At 37.2% G+C, this 19,161-nt stretch overlaps 1 protein-coding gene across 1 annotated transcript in view; it reads left to right on the top strand.

Annotated features, from left to right (window-relative positions):
• LOC149571701 (uncharacterized) overlaps positions 1–19,161 on the top strand; it is a 319,697-nt gene that overhangs the window by 219,943 nt on the left and 80,593 nt on the right. Inside the window, exon 12 of the mRNA XM_089813119.1 lies at positions 5,507–5,572. Coding sequence (XP_089669245.1) covers positions 5,507–5,572 — 66 coding nt within the window. The remainder of the gene's footprint in view (positions 1–5,506; positions 5,573–19,161) is intronic.

Raw genomic sequence — 19,161 nt, forward strand, 5'->3', positions numbered from 1 at the left:
GTGCACGGATTACTCAACACTTTGTTTGGGACTGATATTTCATACAAGGTTCATTCTGAAATTGTAATTGCTTAAGTTGTTAATAAATTGTTAATTGTTTGCTTGGTAATAAGGAATTAAATTTCATTGCATAATTTGGTATTAATGGTGGAATGATTTTTCTTAAGTTTATCAGCATTCCAGTGTTTCTTTTTAGCATTGTAACACGAGGACGCATCGCCCCCCCTCAAAATTGAGTCATCTCAGAGACGGGGACGTCCTCGGGATGGGGGGATGGTGTCTCGGTGTTTTAGGCAGTGCCACTTGAGCACTACCTCCGCTGAAGACGGCAAGACGTCTCCTATATGGGTGCAGGGGGATGCGTTGGAGTTTCCTTTATTGGGGGGGACGCGACGGAGTCTCCTTTATTGCGGGGGGATGCAACGGAGTCTCCTTTATTGTGGGTACAAGGAGACTTGTAGTTTTTGTCTGCATTATTATATTATATACTTATTTTGTTATCATCATTCATAGCAAATGATACTTCTTGTAATCATCTTTATGTCATGACTCATGAGTCATGACCATCACTGATTACTTTTAGATAGTAGAATCTAAATACTCATACTATTGATCTAAAGACTGATATATAGACTAATATTTGCTGATGTTCAATGTTAATATTCATTGTTTGTTTGTCATTTGATCATGAATCGTGATGTTCCAGCTCAAAACTTCAATGCAAATTTTTTGTTGTTTAAGTTTACTGTTTTAACTTTCTAACATCTTTATATGATTACATCAAGTTCTATTGTATAATTGTAGTACATATTTTCATAACTAGCATTTTAAGTACCATATGTATACACCCCTACTCCCCCTGCCACCCCCCTGTCCCCCGCCATTCCCAAATCAAGGCTTCTCTGTCCCTTTGTCTTGTAGGGCGATGTAACTATGCTTTTTAACAAACTTATCAGGCCTAAGTTGACTAAAATCTTTGAGCAGTTGTTTCATCCCCTAATATTGTGTTTGAAATTTAAGAGCATCATTTATTCAGTGGTCTCTAGATTGCTTACCAATTGTTTGACAAAATGCCCAACTTCTGGTTAGTGAAGAAAATCAATGTTATTTAAGCTATAACCAGTTCAGGGTTATTACATTCCAAGTTCAAATTGGAAGTTCTGAAAATATTTTATGATACTCTTATGGCTGGTCACCCCAGTTGTTTTAAAACATATGAGCAGATTAGAGAGAGGTTGAGTTGGAAAGGATAAAAAATGAAGGTCATAAATTTGTGCAAGAATGTCCAACATGCCAACAATAACAACATGAAAATACATTCTCTGCTGGTTTATTCCAGCCAATAAAAAATTGGAGAGTATTTCTATGGATTTCATAATAGGTCTACCCAATTTCCAAGGAAGGAATTGCATCTATGTTGTGGTTAATAGATTGATTAAATTTGCACATTTCTTTGCCATTTCAGCTACATACATAATAGTACAAGTAGCAAATTTCTTCTTCAAGGAGATTATCAGACTTCATGGGCTGCCCTAAAACATAGTTAGTTATAGCGACGGGAAATTTATGAGTTTGTTTTGGAAAGAACTATTTTAGTTGTGTGGAACTGAACTTGCTCCTAGTACTAGTTATCCACAAATTGATGCCTAAATTGAAAACATATGGTTAGATAAGATAAGATAATAATATTAATTTTCAACAAAAGACTACAAAAGGTCTATGGGATTGAGAGTTTACACCAAGACAACTGACATCAGCAGGAGCACCAAACACTGTCTGAAAAAAGCGAACAACAATAAACAAGAAGAAGAACTCAAGTCAACTCACTGTATGTCAATAAAAATGCCCCTATTCATGGCTCTCTATAGTTATGAACCGCCAAGCTATTTTAGTAGGGTGCCTAAAGTCACTAATATTTTGCAAAAAAGCCAAGATGTAACAAAATCTCTAAAGGAGAATATTCAACAAACTCAGAATCAGCAAAAATAATATGCCAACTAGCAGAGAGTGGAGATGGAATTCGAGTTTAATGATTCGGTATATTTGAGATTGCAGCCCTATAGGCAATTTTCCCTGGAAACAAGTCGAGTAGAGAAGCTTAAACCAAGATATTATGGACATGTTCAATTTATTAAAATGTTGGAGAAATAGCCAATGAGCTAGAGTTACCTTTGAGTAGCAAGGTAGGTAACTTTTTCCATGTTTCTCAGCTCAAGGAAGCATTAGGACATAATGTAACTCCATTAATCGTATTGCCACCACTAGATGATGAAGGAAAGATGATTCATATTCTGGAGGCTATCATTGAGACAAGGAATACTTGGTGAAATGGAAAGATTTACTAGTTGAAAGTGCAGCTTGGGAGAATGACGAAATTTGGTCACATCTAGCATTGAAATTGCTTGAGCGCACGTAATTCTAGGGAGAGACAATTGTAATGTCCCCTCTTGGTCTTTGCGATTAAAAGCAAAAAATTATTCAATGTTTTCCCCTCCTTTAGTATTCAATATAATACCAAGTAATAATATATATATTTATCATATAATATAATTTGTAGAAATCATATTCTAATACCTATAAATATGTATTTTTGAGAAAAGGAGTGATAAAAACAAAATGAGGAGTTACAGGGAGGAAAAAATTGCAAGAAGATTAGGAGTAGTTACATTTTGAAAACGAGATAAAATGGAAGAATATTGTCAAGGGGGAGAAATTTTGCTACTACCTTTGGGCTTGTTTTTTGGTGGCATACCATCAGAATTGCGACGCTCAACCATCACCCTATTGATAGGATAGGGCATTGATACTATTGCATCTCAAGTTGCGATAATGGGGGCTATCATCACATTTTTGACGGCTCCTCCCATTGCAACTCATGGCCTAGTCGGCCAAATTGTGCAACAATGACGCTATTGCAAATATTTGCCGATTGTTGCAATTTCAACATCAAATTGCGTCGGAAATGCTTGGCTTTTGTCGCCAGGATTTCCATTGCCTTATTGATGGTTATATAGCATTGCCATCTTATCATGGCCATCACAATATCAATGGTAGCTAGTCTTTTAAAAAAAACATTTGATTCCCATGGTATACCTATTAAATGCCTACATTTATGTATGGGCTCTTGTTGTTTTATAAAGTTAAAGTATATATTGATTTGTATTGATTCATTTGAAGCCATCCATCATTATTGGAATTGGTCAAAATGGGTTATGATTAACGTGACTAATATCAATCTCTTTGAAACTGATATCAATCACCATGACAAATAATTAGAATATCAATAGTAATATAGTTTAAAATTGATAATATTGCTTATTCTTATTAATATATTAGTTGTTAATTTCATCATTAGGACTTCCAATGAGGGACATGATAGTCCTTCCCTCCCAAAACTGCTTTTCCTCAAGCAATTAGAATTTACATTTGTCCCTTAGATCACATTTTACAACTTGTTCAAATTTCAAGATTGAATTTGACAATACAACCAATAGTTGCATGATAGATTGATAAGTGCATCTTGTGAGTGACTCAACCTTGTACAATTGTTTTATACTTGATGATTGAATGCCATAGGATAATTGATATATTTCATAATCGAAGGGTATGATTGGGTTTCATAGTTTTAATATCTTTTTATTGTCTTTGGTATATAATGGTTTCTTTGATAATCATTAGTATGGGTAATCCCTTAATAGTTAGCATATTACATTGAAGTTCTCTTTACTTCTTACATGCTCTCCTTTAGAGGATGGTGATTTTAATATCATATGTCGTTGAACACTCATCTATGAGTAGGATTTCTTGAGGCTTTGAAAACCATGTTCCTTACCCCTCTTGGAACTTACCTATCTCAAACGGATTTACCCTGTCTCTCCCATCTTGACAATAAATTAATAATATTCAATAGTTTGATCTGTTATTGATTGAAATGCTTATAATCACATTCACCCTACAGGTTGGCAAGATCATGCTCTGATACCACTGTAGTGTTCCCTCTTCTGGGCTAGGATCCAATGCTATACCCTGCAACAAATTATTAGTACAATATCAAAAATTGCATGTAAAACATATCAGGAACATTGAATTAGTAATATTAATCTAAAATTCTACCCAAACTACCCCTCCTAATCCCTTAGAAGAGATCTTTCTCAAACCACCTAACCCTCTGATGAGAACTATATCTTGATTAGATGATTATCATTAAAAGAGTATCTTCCTTAGGCCTCTTTGGGATTTTTGGAAACATTACTTTGTAGAGATCCCACCTCTACCAAGTCTCTTAACTCTGACATATGCATATGTCTGACCATTACAATATATTGTCTCTAGAGGTTCTCAGTCAACCTATCTCTGAATTCCAATTCAGGAATCCCGACATTCCTCTGATCAATAAGTTTTGAATGTCCTTTCATCTCTGAGTTCTCTCTTTTGGAAGCTCCTCATTCAAGCTTGAATGTTCTCTGCCAAGTTTAACTTTGTCTCTCCTTAATAATTATCTCTGATATATGTGTAATTAAGTTGCCTATACCTCTGGCTAATGCTCTGCGATATCTATATCTTTGTAGTATATATTTCTCCTTTTCTTCCAGCAGTGTTAGCTTGGCTATCTGCGATCTGGACTCTTCTCTGTTATTGTTTTCTTAATATGTTGGTGCTCTAGTTATAGATGATGCTATGACTCCTTTTTTGTTATGCACTTCTTGATACCTATTTTTGAGTCAGCATGCCACACTGGTGTTTATCTGCTGTCGTCTACCTGTTATATTTTTTATCCTTTCCTTAATTTTCTCCTGCCAAGACTATGCTCTTGCTGCTCGCTGTTAGGATGTAAGATTTATGTATTCACTTAGGTTCATTTGGTAGTTCTCCTGTCTGTCAACGATGGTAATGAATCTTCCAAACTCTATTCAGTTCATTCTATTGATGTGGCTCTATGTTGGAAGTCGCCTTGTCCAAGAATATCTTTGTACGTCTTACTTGTTGTTGACTGCGATTGGAGTGCCACTGTTTATCTGCTAAATTCGTGAAGAGGAAGCTATATTATACGAACTATAAATGAATCATGAGTTCTTGTAAGCATAATAAGTTGATACTTATTAACAATTACTTTAGAAAAGAAATTGACATTTGTAGGAATTGTAGATATGCCTTTGTAAATGTTTAATATTTTTACTTTCTAGTTAGATGAGACTAATATACTGGCAATATAACCTGTTCGAATATTATATTTACTCTTTAAGATCTCATGTAACATGTCAAGAAAGAATTCAGGCAGTTCATGTTGGACTTCAAATGAGGAATAGTGACCTATTTTTATTATTGTTTTGATCATAGGATTTGGATTGACATTCTTTTCAGCCCCGCCACAGATTTGCACATTTTAATGAAGAATTCATGGGAATAATACCTCTTTTGTTTCTGATAATGAGTGTCAAAAAAATGCCCAGGCATTTGTTTGAATTATCAAATCATATTTAAAGATACGGTACTTGAAAATTTGCAGGGAGAACCTGAAACTTGGGATACGTCAAAGAGGAGATCTTGTTGGAGATGTCATACTTCCACCATGGTATTGTTTGACATGTTTACAATGTGATGATCAATCTAGATAAAAAAAATTATATAAATTTGCTTTTTTTTCATTTAAAAGAACATGCTTTGTTTATGATGATTTTAATGATATTATGGTATTTTCTTCATAGATTTATATCAAAATATTAATTGGAATAAATGTCTTAGAAAAGTGCAAATAAGCATCAATATATTTAGCCTGCATATGCACATTTTTTAGTACTGTATTGCTATTTACCATGATATTATGGTATTTTGTTCATAGATTTATATCAAAATATTAATTGGAATAAATGTCTTAGAAAAGTGCAAATAAGCATCAATATATTTAGCCTGCACATGCACGTTTTTTTAGTACTGTATTGCTATTTACCACAGCTCTTTTAGACAAATGATTATTTATAGGACATTCTGAAGAGCTTCGGCAAACGTCTTCCTGGAAGTATCATTGCTATAAAAAGATCGGTGCTATTACAATGTAAAGAGCCCTGCTGGCTCACTCTGTAGCTGTGGTGAAGAATTGCTTTTTTTTTTTCCAAAGTTTTGCATTTTTTGTTTTTGGAATATATATATGTTTCTTGTCTTTCAACTACAAGAGAAAAGCTAAACTGGGAAATGCGAAGAAATTGAATAATATTTCAAATTTGTGTTTATTTGCTATGCTTATAACTGCAAATGATTACAAACACACATACACGTGCAAGTTTGATTCATAAAAACCTGGCACTGCAAATTAACGTAGCAATATTGACGAGGAGACAATTTTGTGGCAGAGATATAAGCCCACGCCAATGTTCTTTAGCAAATCTCAGCCTCTTAGTATGGAGTTTTCTGCCAGAAAATTCAGATCGCAGCCTAGACCCTTGGTGAAATGCTTCTCCAGATTAAACGCAGCTTAAACTATGAGTGCAGTTATGAAATATAGATCACAGCCTCTGTGAATTTCTCAAAAATGGCATCCAAATTGGCAGAACTGTTGCAGAAGATTCAACACTATATAAATTAACACCAATCGCTCTTCAAAATGCAGCTAGGTAATTACTTAGATGATATACAACAGCACCATTCAATCTCAGAGGGAAGGTAAACCAATTATCAGCAAAATCACACAGTTCATTGGCACCATTCACCAACTCAAACTGCAAGAATTCAGAGGAAAATTTGGACTTCCTTAAACAGCTTGCCCAAACCCTTGTTTCACCACATTCAAGAAAAATAATAAACACAATAAGCTGAGTCGATTCATTATGAGGAGTTCTCTTATAATATTTTAAGGCTCAAAGCTTCACCAGTACACAAGACGTTATGTAGCTTCACCATCACACCTTTCACTAATAAAGCTTCATCATCATACCATCAAATTAGAATAAAGACTTATGAGTTATTCATTAAGTTAAACTTAATAAATAACTTACAATATGCAATCCTATAATGAAGCCCAGTCAAATGTTGATGGAGCCAAGACAAAGGGTGCCACAACTGCAGTGACAGAAATAGAAACTTTGCTCATCCGACTTACTATAAATAGAAATCCACTCAAACTGAGACCCTCAAATTAGTCTCAGCTCATGAGGATTGGGATAATGAACTCGTCACCAAGCTACTGTACCTGCTAAGTTGGGGACGTCACGTACAAACTAAGTTACTGATTCGAATGCGGACTAAAAAAGGATGCAGGAAGCAGATGCTGGAAGTGTGATTTTTTTTTGGGAGGGATGCGGATGCATATGGATGCGACTTTAGATATATATATATAATTCATATAATATAATATTGCTAAACATTATATATATAATTGTCTTTCTACTGGCTCTCATAAAACGCCCGGCATTGCTCTCACAAGGCAATATATAATTGTCTATCTGCTGGGAGTTTATCGAGTGCTAACTGCTGTTACAAATTGTCTATCAGCTGGCCATATCAATCTGGGCAATGTTGGGAGTTTTGTGAGAGCCATCCAAGGTTGGAGTAGGACTTTAAACATTCAAAGGCTTCCTTGCTATATTCATGCCGGCTAGAGGGTTGTACTGCCCCAGAAGGAGCAGTCTATGCTAGGGACTGCTAGAACAGTTACATATATCTGAAATACTCCATTATTGTTGTCGTACAAGCTGATTGAGGCCCATACCAGGCCTATAGCTGAATTATGGGCAGCAACTGAGTCTATCACAGAGTTCTGGGCAGTGATTTGGTCTGTAAAGTTCTCAACAGCAACAGTTGTCTCTCTATATAAATATATTACAGAAGTTAGCACTCAACAAACGTATCCTGCCGGTATCCAACGTGCTTCCTAATGCATCCAGCATCCGTCTGCATCCACCTCCGCCTCCCAGCTCCAGGAAGTCGCATCCGTAACTTAGCATACAAACAATAAAATTATGTAATTAATATTACCAATATATAAAATATTGTCATTTTATGGGTAGAAAGATGGCAGACGAAGTCACGATTAAGTAGGATTCTAGTACATGCTTGTCAACTCACCTTTATTAGCAATATAAAATCCTTAAATAGATTTATAGAGACACTGGAATAAGCTATATTCTAACAAGAAAAAACCATTAACAATTAATTTATGAAGATTTATTTTCTTACGTTAGGGATTCTCGAACAAGTTTACAATACCTTCCACCACAATAAAATTGGAAGAAGTGATTTGTATAAGCATGAATGGAAGAATTGTGGATGGCCTTAGATACCTTGGAGTAATTCAATCTTAAAAAGAATTTTTATCTATGTCTTTAAGTTACCTGCTCTCAAATGATTTACATAATGACTTCTTCAATGCCCTCACTTGAAGCACATTATATTCCAATATGAAAGGATGAGATAATTTTGACAATGCTAAAGCTGGATGAGTTCTAACAACCTCCTTAAAGTCTATCAAAATGCTTGTTGCGCTGCATTTATCTGAGTGAAAGACACCTTTTTGGTCAAATTTGTCAAGAGTGCAGCGAACTGCAAAAATCCCTTACCAAGTCTCTTGCAGTAAATGCAGAAACGAAGGAATCCTCTCAACTATGATAATATCTTAGGTAGTGCCCAATCCCTGATTGTTGGAATGTATCCATATTAACTTTGATCCTCTCTTCACTGATCACATGCCCTAAGTAAAGAATCTCTACTATCATACAAACTCACACTAAAAACATTTTGGCATATAATGATTGTGCTTCCATTAGCCTCAAGAATTCATCAATATGCTTGAGAGAATCTTCTTAATTTTTTCAATTGTCATGTCCCCTTTCTAGTCTAACTAGCAAAGTCATGAAAGTTGGCCTATTATTGGAGTCTCGTAGGCTAGCAGTGGTGGATAAAGACCCATATTGAATACTCAGTGACCGGAGCTGGTTCTACAGTTAGTTTGAGAGCTAGTCAGGGCAGCTCCTTAATTTTAGGGATTTTCCTAAAGTTTAGGAAGTTGTGGCAGTGATCAGATTTGAGGCTTCTTGGAAGCAGCATACGGTTTCAATTTCAGGGTGATAGGGTATATGTCCTAGTTTCTAGGAGCATCCCTAGTTTTTAGGGATGGAACTGCGAGTTGGCCCACATTGTCCGACATCAGTCACAAGCCAGTGACAAGATCCGTTCACTAATTATTTGGTTGGTTTGGCTTTCTAGTTGAATTTGGCTTTCCACTTAAACAAAAAGAAATATATTTATTATTTTCTAAGTTTGCATTTAAATAAATTAAAATAAAGTTATTTGTATAGCTAATTGGAGTAATAAGGGGATTTTAGCTTCATTTGGTCAGGTAAGCCTATGTGCTATAGCTCTTTGGAAAGGTCTTGAATTACTATAACTTATTTTCATCATCCAGAGACCTTCGGGCACCTAGAGTTATATTATTTGAGGAAAGAGGTTTTTTCCTATACATAAAGGCCTTTTTAATTAAGAAGATGTCATTTTATAATAAAGGGAAAGGCATATTCTACCTTCAGGGTTTGATTGGCTTTGAGAGGGAGATAAAAGGAGATATTGGCTCATTCTTTCATTATCTTTTACATCTTCATTCTTGGTATTTGCAATTTTTCTCTAAGGAGCAATTCTAGAGCACTGGGACGCAAACCCTAGAGCCTGGTTGTTAGGACTCAAACCTCAATAGATGGTTTCAGCAGCATTCTATAGTATTGTTTTAGCAATCGACAAACATTGTTAAGTTCAGCGTTTGGGGGCGCTTGTGCATTACACGTTGAGGGTCTTATTTGGCATGTTGGAATCTTCTTGCTGCCTTGGCGTGACTGTAGCAGCCGTACTTCCTTTTAGCTAGCAAGTGATTTGTTGGTTGGCTTATGTCAGCCATCTCTGCTCTTTTGTTGTGTGGTTGGTCAATTCTTGTAGCTGGCGTCATCATTCCTTGTTTGTAAACACCTTTACTGGCATACTGATTACATATCTTGCTTGGTACAATTTGTAGCTATTCTGGTTGATTGAATATTATATTATTTGCTGCTATTGTTAATTATTATTTTACTTATAATTGGAAAATACCAAAAAGAAAAAACGATCCTTCTACAGCTTCTGTCTAATTCTCTAAGACCACAAGGAAAGCAGAGGAAAATCCATTATTTTAATTAAAATTTACAATAGTTCAGTGAAAGGATACTTTTGGGATCTTTCATTAATAAATTAGAATATCATCAAAGAAGACGAGAGAAAACTTACCCAGTTGCCTATTGAAAACATGACTCAGCCCAAATGACATGACCAAAAGTTCATAATGACCACTGTAGCATCTGAAACTGATTTGTGTATATCTTCTTCTCCAACTCTAATTTGGTAATATACTAATATCCTGATCAAATATCAAGCTTTCAAAAATAAACTTTCCCATGAAGCTCATCAATCAATTCTATTATCCTAGGAGAGGGGTTTTAGTGATCATTTTCTTATTAAGGCGCATACAATCAATAGACATGCTGATAGTTCTATCCTTCTTTTCTATCAGCACTACTAAAGAAGCAAGCAGATTGACTGATGTGCCTATTAACATATATCCATATCTAGAAGCTTTTTATTGGATTTAAATATTCTTATTCTTTTTTGGATAGCAAGTTGTGGTAATAACAGTTATTCAACAACGAGGCTGTATCAACATGATAGCGTCTTTCAGCTTTGTGAAAGTATTGGTGGAAAGTAATGAAATAAAGCATTGGGCAACCCATGCCACCTCACGATGTCTGAAAATCACTTTCATCTTCTCTATTGAAACTACTTTTAGTGCTGCATCAGACTGCCTCAAAACAACATTTGTTTTACGAATATTGACTACATAAAATTCATTGATCAGTCTGTGATTACCTAACATGGAATTCATTTGTGATATTTTCTTCATGCTACTCATGATGAATCCATTTGCAACCATAATATCGAACCTTTCAAAATTCTCTACCGCTGGGCCTCTCTTAGCCACTAGACCTCTACCAATGGAATTGCTTGGTTTCTCTGTTGTCAATTAGAACAACTACTTGTTGTTCCTGTAAAATTCTTGCAACTCTGAACGGGTGATATTTGGGTCTACTAGTTAAAGTAGCAATACTTGCTCCACTTGAAGTTCCTCCACTAACCTGTTCCTTTAGACTAGCTCTACATGAGCCAACACATGCTTTTGCAAGGTTCATTCCTTCAACCTTTGATTTTACAAATTTTTTGAACAACAATATCAGTAGGTTAATAGAGTTAACGGCAAATGTGGTCCCTTACTCTCCTGTTGGTACCCCACGCTTTACCACTAACAGGGACACCTAACAGCTGAAGGATAAGAAGATTCTGATTATGTAGCCTTAGAACTCTGCAATTTGATTAAATTTTCAATTCAGGGTTCTCCCTTGGTTTCCAGACACATCCAGGGGCACTAGTTTGGGCTTCAACCTGTAGTCACAGAGGATCTCTTGTTCTAAATTATGTATTGCCAAGTTGGAAAACCTTGCAGTTAATTCTTCACAATCAAATCTCCAAGATGAATGTCATAATGGATGATCATGATAAGGGTATATCCTCTCTGCATGATTTTATTTTGAACCCCAATATGGATTGGCAAAATACAAATATGTCTCATATGTGGGTCCATGCCACTTTTGTCATGTGTCTCGCAGCTATTATGGTAGGTGATGCCTCCAAACATGTCAGTTGGCCACATTGTGCTTCTGTAACTTCTGAAAATGAATGATGGAACTGACAGCAAATATGACTTCAGACAAATGGCAGAGTAGATAAAAACTGTTCAGGAAATATGGAAGCTAAGAGAAGGTTCTTCAACTCATAGTTCACCTTTCTCACTGCACAGTTTTGCGGTAATGCATGTGTTCTCTCTGGTTGCTTCCTAAATTCCCAAATGAACAGCCAGCGACCTGCTTAACTGAACTTTTTTTTTGCAGTTTGATATGCTAGTTTATGAAAGAAAGCATATACTATTTTTCTGATGTATGTGGTTTTCAGTAGTGGTAAAATTTGCATATTGCATGCTGCTTACTGTAGTTTTCTATAGCAGTGTACAACCTCTAACTGATTCCCTCATTCACCAGTGCAACATTCATAATATTTAAATATTTTTTTCTTTTTAAAATAATGAGAATTTGAGGGAGTGCTAGGTGATCAGAATAGGTCAATTTAGTGATCAATTAAAAATTTGGAATGGATTTTTAATCTCTCAACTGCTGTAATGTCCCCATTTTTGGCCGGTTTCTGCGGTTGATAGAGTTAGCTCATTATAGCAGCCCTCGTGAGCTGATAGGGTGCTTTGGGGGGTCTCAATTATGGATTTACTATTTTTAGTAAGTCTATTTAGTTCAGTGGGTGGCTTGGCAGTTGGTTGTCACTTGCAGTTGATCAAGCTAATAATTGCATGAGCTCTTATTTATTTATTATTCATTGAGTTGCATTATTATAATGTTATTATAATAATGACTTTTAGAGATATTGTTTAAAAAACAAGTTGGAAAGTTTCTAGTGTTGAGTTCTTTTGGGAAACTTACTCGTTTTTTGAAGTAGAGTTTTATGGAAACTATTGCAAATGAAAGCTTATAAATAAGAGCTCATTTAATAGGGAAAGGCACGCTTGAAAAATATATTTGCTTTTTGTGCCTTCGTGGCTTTCTTAATTTCTGACTCGTGAGCCCTTGCTGAAGTATAAGGGTCTTGTCTGAGAAGTTCTTGGTAATTGTGCTGAAGTATACAATTGGCCAACTTTCTCCTATTGTATCTTCTATATCTAGGGAGAAGAATAATCTTGTTGATTATACTGAAATTATTGTGCATTTAGCTGAGGATTTTAAGAAGTTTCTGAGAATTTCGAGAATTGCATTAGCAAATTGCATTGTTATATAGCATTGCATTTCTCTTACTTGTTGTCGGTAAATTCTATATTGTAGCCGATAGGTAGAATAGTATCTGATCGGGCGTGTGACGGTTGAGTCATCCCTTTGGGAAAATATATGTACATCATCCGGAAGGGACTTTGGAAGGGGAATTTGAATCATTGGCATCATTGTAATGAGCATAATCATATTGTAAGCATTGAAGTGCATACTGCATATATGAATAAAGTATTTGTTCTGTGTTATCTCTTACTATACTACATGCAATAAATATCCTTTTACCCTGTATGGTAAACATTTGACATCGTTGCCAGGGACCGAACCCGGGTCACCCGCATAACAGGCAGGAATACTCACCACTATACGTTGGGGACGCGTCCCTCTATTTAGTATCTATACATTGATGTAATTAGTTGTTTATTTTGAGTTTTGTTGTATTGTCGTCTGGAGATGACTTTACTTTTTGGGGGGATGATGTCGGTAAATTCTATATTGTAGCCAATGGGTAGAATAGTATCCAAACGGGCACGTGACAGTTGAGTCATCCCTTCGGGAAAGTATATGTACACCGTTCGGAAGGGACTTTGGAAGGGAAATTTGAATCATTGGTATCATTGTAATGAGCATAATCATCTTGTAAGCATTGAAGTGCATATTGCGTATATGAATAAAGTATCTGTTCTGTGTTATCTCTTATTGTACTACATGTGATAAGTATCCTTTTACCCTGTATAGTAAACACTACTGCCCATCCTGTATCTTTGGAGATTGACTTTTGTGAGACGCGACTGATTTGTGAAGGAGTTTGTGAATTTCCAACATACTTGCGATTCATATGGGGCTCACGTGGGTTTCTTGCAAGCAACCATTCATCATGTGTGTAGTGTTTGGCATTCTTTAGAATTTTCATAGCAATTTCTAAGCTCCACGTGGTAACCAAGAGGTGTTGTGTTCATGCTTAACCACCTGTGCTTTTTTTTTTGGCATTGACATGAGGACTTGGGACATGAATTTGGGTTTAGCGTTGCACTTTGTGGGATTACTACAGCCCAACTGCACCCAATGTTCAATAATAGAGCTGTCAATCAGTTATTCAGCCCTGCGGTTAGTGGTTTAAGGTTGCAGATCAGGTTTTCAACTCATGATTACATGCACATCTAGAGGCTGCGAATTGATAGAAGGATAAAGCTGACTTCAATCTAGATTGTGATTCTGATATTATGGCCAATCATTGACATTATCAATTCAGGTTCTTCTTATATCTTGCACATGGTTTGCCAATAAGTGTATGCCAGAATTGTATTGTCGCTATTGGGTAGTGTAATTGCAATTTTCATCGTTATCTTTATTGAGTGTGAATCTGCAACCCCAGGGGTTTGAATAATAAATTATAAGTTGATATTTATCAAGTTGAATTACAAATATCATTTTAATATTTGGTTTGACTTGTTAAATCTATAAATTATTAATCATACCGATCTGATATCAGATCGATCAGATTTGATATAGCATGATAAGTAAGGGATTAAGTCTTTGCCTTGTTACCTTTGCAAGATCGGCATCTATCCTTAAGAGTTTGGTTTAAATACCAGTTTAGCAACATTGTTTGCGTTTGTAATTAATATTTAATTATCCTTAGAAAGTTGCCGACTTCTACAGGTTAGGCAAATGATTTTTGGAAGAGACATGTCCTTTCAAAGGACATGTCCCTTGACTCCTATACTTATAGAGGGTAAGGATGAAGTATAAGGACACACAAGATCAAATACAAGTCTGCTGCTCAGTCATTACTACCCTCATATGAATTGCAGAAACAAAAGAAGGAATTCTGAATTACATCTCTAATCCAATTAAAGGCTATAATCTGAAGTTATTCACAACAAGCTATAAGGAGATAAAGAAGGTGGATTCCAGTCCATATTCAGTCCAAAAAATTTGCAGAAACTTTACATGTTATCAGAGCCAGGTTGTCGAACCTAGGCTCTGCAAAATTCATTAATCAGACTTTATATATTTAGCAACTATCTCGTATTTTCAATGGGATATACAATCAAACTCGATGACAGGTTTGATGGGAAAGAACACTTTGATGCCTGGAAATTCAGAATCATGATGGTTCTTGAAGAGAATGATGTAAAACAATTTGTTGATAAAGCATCCAAGCAACCGCCAGTTAAGCCTCATAAATCCATCTGGAGCAAAGGAAATAGGAAAGCAATTCAAATCATATTAGATGGAGTAAAAAATGATATCGTACCCATGCTTACAAAACATCAAATTGCATTTGATATGATGAATGCATTACGAAATGCATATGAGGTCAACAATGCAACAAGAGTTCGTGCACTAAAAAGGAAACTACATCACATTCTAGCGAGCCTGAGTCACTAGAGCTGCTACATTAGCAAGAAATGCCTCTCTCATCCCTACTTCCCATGCTACTGGATGTTCCTGTTGCACACCCATAGCCCTCTCCACTGCTTCCACCATACGCTCAACAACACTATGCGGTAGTCCCTCAGCCTGTGTCTACCCAACCTCCTGTATCTGCAATAGGTTCTTCGGAACTGCTTCTTGCATGGGTGTTGGCAGGTACGTCACTCGAGGTGTCAAGGTACGGTGGAACTGCTTTTTTAGGTAAGCACTCAGCTTCTGGGTTCAACTCTCTCTGTCTCGCTTAGGTGATGCTAGCAGTGTTGTATCTACCGTAACCACTGCATCAAAACCCACTACATCCAATCGGACACCCAATGCCCCCAACTCCTCATCTTTCGGTACCTCCATTACTCCTATCTGTGTCCATCTCAGTATCAGGTACAAGTGTCTCATCTCCAGCCTCTGGTACAATCTCATGATTAGGCTCCATTGTTACCTCCGGAGCAGCTATCTCTGTTGGTGACGGATGTGCCTCCACTACTGCCTCCAGAATAGCTTGTGTCTCTATGGCGAGCTGCATCCTAGCCGAAACTAGTATCATCACCACTAGCTACTTGAACTGACCAAAACCCGAGATGCCATGTGTGCCAACAGGAGCCAAATGTGTCATAACTGAAAGTGCAGGCCGTAGGAATCTCAAGGGCGTAGCTGTAATCACTTCTACCTCCTCGTCCTCTTCCTCTTCCCCATCGGTCCCACTCTCCTTTGAAGAAGTCTCCTCTTGACCATTGTCTATGTTTCCACCATTTGGCCTTGGTCATTTCTGCTCGATGGTTTTGGTGCCAAGTGTATCCAAATGTCTCCACTGCATAATCAGTGGTTCACTAGGTGCGAGTGGTCTTGGTTTGGCCTCTAGTGCATCATTGGGGATCATCCGTGTCATTGCATCCAAGAATAGGCCGATGGCATAATGTGTCATATAGAATGTCTTGTGCTACAGTGTCATAAATTCTAACATCAGTTTGGCCAACAATGTTGCCCAGTCATATACCCTGTTGTACTAAATCCCATTCATCATTGCTACATGTGAAAATGAAATATCCAAGGCGTGGCTAGAACCTGTTAGGTAGCTCTTCACGATGTCCATCAAACAGCGCCAATGACCTTCTTGAATATTCGATTTCTTCAACCCTCTGCCCTTTGATGTGTCTAAAAGGGCCTCTTGTTGTGCTTGGACAGGTCTCGGCACGAGTTATATCAACTGCATCTTCACTTCCTAGATCATCTTTTTAGGCGTACTTTCTATTTTCTTTCTACCTTGAGCATGGCTAGGTATGCCAAATACTCATGTGAAGCCTACTGGTTTGAATGACACTACTAAGTTGCAACCATGATATTCAAACGTACTAGTTCAGAGAACCTGTCATACGTTTCTATTATTGTGCGTAGAAACCCTTCGTAGTCTCTGATACAAAATACTGACATTTGCACCACCCATTCTACTTGTGCTTTTCGGATACTAGCCTTCACCTAGTGGTTGTCTGGAGTCTCCTACCACCACTTCCAACATTCTGCACCATTTAACCCTTCTAATGTAATACTCTGCACTGTAGGGATATCTATCACAGCTGTCTATTTTGGTTGCTTTATTTTCTTCTTACTTGGACCTATATTGGTCCCTCCTGCTACACAGACTCCCGATGGCAATATCTTGACATTCCTATTCATGGTTGAGTCTTCGTCTGGTTTCTTTTTCCAAGACCTTTTGTTAGCTAACTACATAACTATCACTTCTTTGTTGTTTTGTTGGATAGATCACAAACCATTAGGTTAGTTGCTTCCTTGTACAAACTTGTTATAAAATCCCTCCTCAGTTAGCGTCCATACGGATCCGTACGACCCTTCTCCAAAGCTCTATGAAGGGCTTGTCTTGTATAGCTTACAATATTGTATGGCTTGGGCCTCCCTCTGATGTTGCTGTACGGTCTCTGAAGGGCAATTCTCCTTGCCTTGCTGTGATTTCTTGTGTTCTTGCCAACTGTGTTTTTCCTTTGCTCCCTCAATCACTTAGTCTGTACGGACGTCCAGGCTTTTACTGTCTTCCAAGATGATTTCTATTTCCTATCCTTCAGTGCACAAATATATTCATATGGATTTCGTACGGTCTTTCTTTGCCCGTACGGTTTAACAGCAATGATCTTCTCCTTTATGTGTTGTCGTACGACTGTACGGTGTTGTGTTCTTTAGGCCCTGAGGCTGTATGGCCTTCACTAACATCCCTTTAGTGTTTTAATGTCTGATTCCTATAATGTCACACCATACGGTGTTAGTCTTTTCATTAGTCTGTATGGCTGCCGTACGGTCCCTTTGCCTTTGTTTTGCTGCTGTACACCGTACGGTCCTTGCATACGGCCTACTGTGCTTTGGCTTTTCTGTTACTGTACACCGTATGGTCTGAGTGATGGCTTTTGCTACTTCGTTCTTCTTGTCACCGTACATCGTATGGTTCTTACTCTAACTCACGTCCACTGTACGTCGTACAATTCTTACTCCAACTCACGTCCGTCGTACGGCTTGCCCTTTTGGTTCCCTTTCACCATACATCGTACGGTCACTTTACTTGGTTGAAAAATCTTCTTCTTGCCGCCGTACACTGTATGGTCCTTGAATTTTAGTTTCCCTGTCTCCTTTAGGGGTCGTACGGTGACATTATATCTCAAGATTGTTGTATTGTTTAACAATTTCTTATTATGTTTATCTATTTAAAGATAGAAATACCATATTTGCTTTTACACTTATTTAACATATAAACTTTTTTTTTTTTTTTCTAGTTGTTTGTCGACAGGGAAACATTCCTCTCATGATATATTTTTAACTTCAACCCGTTTACTACGTCCGGTATTTCTTTCTTGTCCAACGTCCATAACTTGATTGCCTCGTTATCACCAACTTCTCATATCTTGTATGGTTCGACCCATTTAACTTTGAACTTTCCAGTTTCGTCCGTTATACTTCAACACTAATTGGCCCAGTTGAAACTTGTTTAATTTTAAGTGCTTATCATGCCATGCCTTCCACCTATTTTGTGTAACTTCGGTAGCCCACTGTGCCTGCAGTTGTCACTCATCGAGTTTGTTCAAGTTATACAATCTTTCCCTTAAGCTTTCCATGTTGCCCAACTAGTTTTCGATCGCTATCCTCAAACTCGGTACTATGAATTCTGTCAGGACCACTGTCTCTTGTTTGTACATCAGCTAGAACGGTGTGTGTCCAATAGTTACTTTATATAAAGTACGGTACGCCCATAAGGCTGATGGTAACTTTTTTCCCAATCTTCTCCCTCAATTGCATAGGATTTATAAATCACTCCAATCTTAATCTTGTTTGTGGCTTCTGCTTGTCTGTTGGCTCTCAGATAGTATAGGTTCGACAATGAATGATAGATTTTAAATTCAGTAGTGAGCAATCGGATAACATTATTAACAAAGTGTCCTCTCCAATTACTTGTCAACTGTAGTGGAATCCCGTACCTGGTGATGATTTGCTCATAAATGAATCTCTTTGTGCTTATTGCCAAGTTATTCGGTAGTGCGCATGCCTCTACCCACTTAGTTAGGTACTCTATTGCAATCACAATGTATCGGCACCTTTTGGTTTTGCTCACCTTTAGAGGTCCGACAAAGTCCAATCCCCATCTTTCCAAGAGTTCCTGTGCGTGCGAGGAATTCAAAGGCATGAAGTCCCTCTTTAATGGTTTTCCAGCTCGTTGACATGTGTCGCATTTAGTGACCCACTCTCTGGCATCATTGCGTACGGTTGGCCACCATAATCCTGCGAGAAGTATCTTCCGCACAGTTGTGTTTGGCCCCATGTGTCCTCCTACTGGTCCTTCATG

The sequence above is a fragment of the Cupressus sempervirens genome, chromosome 2 (genome assembly GCF_028749045.1).
Source record: "Cupressus sempervirens isolate cs-2001-9-10 chromosome 2, ASM2874904v1, whole genome shotgun sequence".
Lineage (NCBI taxonomy): Eukaryota > Viridiplantae > Streptophyta > Pinopsida > Cupressales > Cupressaceae > Cupressus > Cupressus sempervirens.